At 45.7% G+C, this 5,710-nt stretch overlaps 1 protein-coding gene, 1 long non-coding RNA gene and 1 other non-coding gene across 61 annotated transcripts in view; 2 read left to right on the plus strand and 1 right to left on the minus strand.

The window, feature by feature from the left end:
• Positions 1-842: 842 nt before the first annotated feature.
• LOC127923689 (uncharacterized) lies at positions 843-2,770 on the plus strand. Of its 50 annotated transcripts, none has more exons than XR_008115063.1 (6): positions 845-1,158; positions 1,331-1,387; positions 1,958-2,014; positions 2,300-2,356; positions 2,471-2,527; positions 2,585-2,722. It is a non-coding gene; the product is annotated as an uncharacterized LOC127923689 (transcript). The 50 variants fall into 50 exon arrangements; XR_008115026.1 differs by lacking the exons at positions 1,958-2,014; positions 2,471-2,527 and adding exons at positions 1,559-1,615; positions 2,186-2,242 and having other exon boundaries at positions 846-1,158; positions 1,331-1,501; positions 2,642-2,770; XR_008115039.1 differs by lacking the exons at positions 1,331-1,387; positions 1,958-2,014 and adding exons at positions 1,388-1,444; positions 2,129-2,242 and having other exon boundaries at positions 843-1,158; positions 2,300-2,527.
• A 31-nt stretch (positions 2,771-2,801) lies between these two features.
• LOC118383258 (tubulin polymerization-promoting protein family member 3-like) overlaps positions 2,802-5,710 on the minus strand; it is a 24,521-nt gene continuing 21,612 nt past the window's right edge. For 2 of the 5 annotated variants that reach the window (XM_052507756.1, XM_052507758.1), the window contains exon 4: positions 2,802-4,442. In XM_052507756.1, coding sequence (XP_052363716.1) covers positions 4,251-4,442 — 192 coding nt within the window. In that variant the 3' untranslated portion in view covers positions 2,802-4,250. The remainder of the gene's footprint in view (positions 4,443-5,710) is intronic. The other 3 variants (XR_008115066.1, XR_008115067.1, XM_052507757.1) reach the window with 3 other exon arrangements.
• LOC127923691 (uncharacterized) overlaps positions 4,462-5,710 on the plus strand; it is a 1,485-nt gene continuing 236 nt past the window's right edge. Inside the window, exons 1-5 of one of the 6 annotated variants that reach the window (XR_008115068.1) lie at positions 4,462-4,797; positions 4,872-4,965; positions 5,040-5,108; positions 5,183-5,251; positions 5,491-5,710. The exon at positions 5,491-5,710 is cut by the window's right edge and continues 33 nt beyond it. This is a non-coding gene — a long non-coding RNA (uncharacterized LOC127923691). The other 5 variants (XR_008115069.1, XR_008115070.1, XR_008115072.1 and 2 more) reach the window with 5 other exon arrangements.

Consider the following 5,710-nt stretch of genomic DNA (forward strand, 5'->3'; position numbering starts at 1 on the left):
GTTACCTGTTTATTAGAATACAGTTTAACACAGGCTAGTTACCTGTTTATTAGAATACAGTTTAACACAGGCTAGTTACCTGTTTATTAGGGGAATACAGTTTAACACAGGCTAGTTACCTGTTTATTAGAATACAGTTTAACACAGGCTAGTTACCTGTTTATTAGGGAATACAGTTTAACACAGGCTAGTTACCTGTTTATTAGGAGAATACAGTTTAACACAGGCTAGTTACCTGTTTATTAGAATACAGTTTAACACAGGCTAGTTACCTGTTTATTAGAATACAGTTTAACACAGGCTAGTTACCTGTTTATTAGAATACAGTTTAACACAGGCTAGTTACCTGTTTATTAGAATACAGTTTAACACAGGCTAGTTACCTGTTTATTAGGGAATACAGTTTAACACAGGCTAGTTACCTGTTTATTAGGGAATACAATATTTTTAAACATGAGAAAGCCTGTGGCTAAAGGACATGCCATTGGTCACTTCCTGGTTTGGTAAATGATGATTCGCTCACTGAGTTAATGACGTTTGTAAATACCACTCAGAATCAGAATGAAAGAAACCACAAACTAAAGACAAACACTTTATTATCATTTTGCTTTTTATACAACATATTCCCCTTCAATGCAGCCGTTGTCCAGTTTCTACAACACTAAAACAAGCAAACACATCATAAAGAACCAAAACAGAGAAAATACATGTTTTTTTTTTTTTTGAAAAGCAACAAACGTTTAAAGAAATAGTCTCGGAATAAAAAGCTAGCTAGTTCTAAAACGATAGTCTTAAAGACGAAACCCTGAAACTATTGAGTTTGAGAGATGAAATATACTGTAAGAAAGATGAAATATACTGTAAGAAATATGAAATATACTGTAAGAAAGATGAAATATACTGTAAGAAAGATGAAATATACTGTAAGAAAGATGAAATATACTGTAAGAAAGATGCAATATACGGTAAGAAAGATGCAATATACTGTAAGAAAGTGAACTCGATTCAAAGAGAGACATTCATGGTTTGAAGCCGATGGAAACATGGCACCATGTCAGATTATTTGACCAGTATGTGTTTTGTCTAATCACGGTCTGCAAGGTGAAGGTATGGTATATCACAGACCAGTATGTGTTTTGTCTAATCACGGTCTGCAAGGTGAAGGTATGGTATATCACAGACCAGTATGTGTTTTGTCTAACCACGGTCTGCAAGGTGAAGGTATGGTATATCACAGACCAGTATGTGTTTTGTCTAACCACGGTCTGCAAGGTGAAGGTATGGTATATCACAGACCAGTATGTGTTTTTGTCTAATCACGGTCTGCAAGGTGAAGGTATGGTATATCACAGGCCAGTATGTGTTTTGTCTAATCACGGTCTGCAAGGTGAAGGTATGGTATATCACAGACCAGTATGTGTTTTGTCTAATCACGGTCTGCAAGGTGAAGGTATGGTATATCACAGACCAGTATGTGTTTTGTCTAATCACGGTCTGCAAGGTGAAGGTATGGTATATCACAGGCCAGTATGTGTTTTGTCTAATCACGGTCTGCAAGGTGAAGGTATGGTATATCACAGACCAGTATGTGTTTTGTCTAATCACGGTCTGCAAGGTGAAGGTATGGTATATCACAGGCCAGTATGTGTTTTGTCTAACCACGGTCTGCAAGGTGAAGGTATGGTATATCACAGACTAGTATGTGTTTTGTCTAATCACGGTCTGCAAGGTGAAGGTATGGTATATCACAGGCCAGTATGTGTTTTGTCTAATCACGGTCTGCAAGGTGAAGGTATGGTATATCACAGACCAGTATGTGTTTTGTCTAACCACGGTCTGCAAGGTGAAGGTATGGTATATCACAGACCAGTATGTGTTTTGTCTAACCACGGTCTGCAAGGTGAAGGTATGGTATATCACAGACCAGTATGTGTTTTGTCTAACCACGGTCTGCAAGGTGAAGGTATGGTATATCACAGGCCAGTATGTGTTTTGTCTAACCACGGTCTGCAAGGTGAAGGTATGATATATCACAGGCCAGTATGTGTTTTGTCTAACCACGGTCTGCAAGGTGAAGGTATGGTATATCACAGACCAGTATGTGTTTTGTCTAACCACGGTCTGCAAGGTGAAGGTATGGTATATCACAGGCCAGTATGTGTTTTGTCTAACCACGGTCTGCAAGGTGAAGGTATGGTATATCACAGACCAGTATGTGTTTTGTCTAATCACGGTCTGCAAGGTGAAGGTATGGTATATCACAGGCCAGTATGTGTTTTGTCTAATCACGGTCTGCAAGGTGAAGGTATGGTATATCACAGACCAGTATGTGTTTTGTCTAATCACGGTCTGCAAGGTGAAGGTATGGTATATCACAGACCAGTATGTGTTTTGTCTAATCACGGTCTGCAAGGTGAAGGTATGGTATATCACAGGCCAGTATGTGTTTTGTCTAATCACGGTCTGCAAGGTGAAGGTATGGTATATCACAGGCCAGTATGTGTTTTGTCTAATCACGGTCTGCAAGGTGAAGGTATGGTATATCACAGACCAGTATGTGTTTTGTCTAACCACGGTCTGCAAGGTGAAGGTATGGTATATCACAGGCCAGTATGTGTTTTGTCTAATCACGGTCTGCAAGGTGAAGGTATGGTATATCACAGGCCAGTATGTGTTTTGTCTAATCACGGTCTGCAAGGTGAAGGTATGGTATATCACGGTCTGCAAGGTGAAGGTATGGTATATCACGGTCTTGGTGCTGTCGTTTTCCTTTACGGTGGGTGTTTCATTCAATTCCAGAGCAACTCTTGCATCAGTATTTCACAGTGCAACTCCACATGTTAAAACCAAAGCAAGGTGAAGGTATGGTATATCACAGGTCTATGAACAGTCTCAGGGCAGATTTAAAACCAAAGCAAGGTGAAGGTATGGTATATCACAGGTCTATGAACAGTCTCAGGGCAGATTTAAAACCAAAGCAAGGTGAAGGTATGGTATATCACAGGTCTATGAACAGTCTCAGGGCAGATTTAAAACCAAAGCAAGGTGAAGGTATGGTATATCACAGGTCTATATACAGTCTCAGGGCAGGTCAGGTTTGACAGTGAACAGAGCATTCTGATCTAGTCATCTGTAAACACACATCAGACAAATCTCTGTTGAAGGAGATCACCTCACGACCTCCATAGCTATAATAAGAGTAAAAAGCATGTTCTCTCTCTCATCATCCCCAATGACAACACACACACCCCCTCAGGACATATCAAAGATAAGAGAGGACAGCCTCCGTCGAAAGGGCCTGGGGTTAAGCCTGTGGTTAGGGGTCCGAGTTCTGGGTTCAGGGTTTGGTCCCGACTGTAAGGGTGGGGGGCTTAGGGGATAGTGACCCTGGAAGCGTCTCAAATGGCACTCTATTCCCTCTATAGTGCACTACTTTAGACCAGAGCCCTATAGAACCCTATTCCCTATGTAGTGCAGTACTTTAGACCAGAGCCCTATAGAACCCTATTCCCTATATAGTGCACTACTTTAGACCAGGACCCATAGCGCTCTGGACAAAGTAGTGGACTATATAGAGTAGGATGTAATTTGGGATACATCTCATGTTGTGGGCCTGTTGACCACCCCGCCTGGCCCGGTGGTCTACTGGGCCTGTTGACCACCCCGCTTGGCCCGGTGGTCTACTGGGCCTGTTGACCACCCCGCCTGGCCCGGTGGTCTACTGGACCTGTTGACCACCCCGCCTGGCCCGGTGGTCTACTGGGCCTGTTGACCACCCCGCCTGGCCCGGTGGTCTACTGGGCCTGTTGACCACACCGCCTGGCCCGGTGGTCTACTGGGCCTGTTGACCACCCCGCCTGGCCCGGTGGTCTACTGGGCCTGTTGACCACACCGCCTGGCCCGGTGGTCTACTGGGCCTGTTGACCACACCGCCTGGCCCGGTGGTCTACTGGGCCTGTTGACCACACCGCCTGGCCCGGTGGTCTACTGGGCCTGTTGACCACACCGCCTGGCCCGGTGGTCTACTGGGCCTGTTGACCACACCGCCTGGCCCGGTGGTCTACTGGTCCTGTTGACCACACCGCCTGGCCCGGTGGTCTACTGGGCCTGTTGACCACCCCGCCTGGCCCGGTGGTCTACTGGGCCTGTTGACCACACCGCCTGGCCCGGTGGTCTACTGGTCCTGCTGACCACACCGCCTGGCCCGGTGGTCTACTGGGCCTGTTGACCACCCCGCCTGGCCCGGTGGTCTACTTAGCCTTGGTTTTCTCCTCGTAGGTTCCGGCGTTCTTGTAGGAGCCGACGTATCCCGTTTCCTCCACCAGCTCCTCCCGCCCGCCCTTACCCCTCCCCTTCCCGCTCTCGTCGAAGCGCTCTTTGTGGGAGCCTGTGTACTTGGTGGTGTCCGTCAGTCTGTCCACTGCGGCTGTCTTCGCCATTTTCTGTGGGGGAGGGGGGCGACGACGACAGTATCAGAAACCATGTTGTCATGTTGGTGAGCTAAACCAATACAGTTATGTTTTTTAATGATAAACTGCTACTGTAGGTTTTCTTGACAAACTGAGGAAGTTCCCGCTGTCCTCCAGCGTTGGGATCACAACAGCTCTGAAGGTTCTAGAATCTGAATGTTATACACAGGAGGATACAGCTGGAGGTGGATAGGTAGAACCGCTCCCTAAAGAAGGTCCCTAGACTCTGAATGTTATACACAGGAGGAAACAGCTGGAGGTGGATAGGTAGAACCCTAAAGAAGGTCCCTAGAATCTGAATGTTATACACAGGAGGAAACAGCTGGAGGTGGATAGGTAGAACCGCTCCCTAAAGAAGGTCCCTAGAATCTGAATGTTATACACAGGAGGGAACAGCTGGAGGTGGATAGGTAGAACCCTAAAGAAGGTCCCTAGAATCTGAATGTTATACACAGGAGGGAACAGCTGGAGGTGGATAGGTAGAACCCTAAAGAAGGTCCCTAGAATCTGAATGTTATACACAGGAGGAAACAGCTGGAGGTGGATAGGTAGAACCGCTCACTAAAGAAGGTCCCTAGAATCTGAATGTTATACACAGGAGGAAACAGCTGGAGGTGGATAGGTAGAACCCTAAAGAAGGTCCCTAGAATCTGAATGTTATACACAGGAGGAAACAGCTGGAGGTGGATAGGTAGAACCGCTCCCTAAAGAAGGTCCCTAGAATCTGAATGTTATACACAGGAGGAAACAGCTGGAGGTGGATAGGTAGAACCCTAAAGAAGGTCCCTAGAATCTGAATGTTATACACAGGAGGAAACAGCTGGAGGTGGATAGGTAGAACCGCTCCCTAAAGAAGGTCCCTAGAATCTGAATGTTATACACAGGAGGAAACAGCTGGAGGTGGATAGGTAGAACCGCTCACTAAAGAAGGTCCCTTGGTTCTGAAGGTCCCTAGAATCTGAATGTTATACACAGGAGGAAACAGCTGGAGGTGGATAGGTAGAACCGCTCACTAAAGAAGGTCCCTAGAATCTGAATGTTATACACAGGAGGAAACAGCTGGAGGTGGATAGGTAGAACCCTAAAGAAGGTCCCTAGAATCTGAATGTTATACACAGGAGGAAACAGCTGGAGGTGGATAGGTAGAACCCTAAAGAAGGTCTCCCTAGAATCTGAATGTTATACACAGGAGGAAACAGCTGGAGGTGGATAGGTAGAACCCTAAAGAAGGTCCCTAGAAT

Source organism: Oncorhynchus keta, unplaced genomic scaffold (genome assembly GCF_023373465.1).
Source record: "Oncorhynchus keta strain PuntledgeMale-10-30-2019 unplaced genomic scaffold, Oket_V2 Un_contig_3066_pilon_pilon, whole genome shotgun sequence".
In the NCBI taxonomy this organism is placed as follows: Eukaryota; Metazoa; Chordata; class Actinopteri; order Salmoniformes; family Salmonidae; genus Oncorhynchus; species Oncorhynchus keta.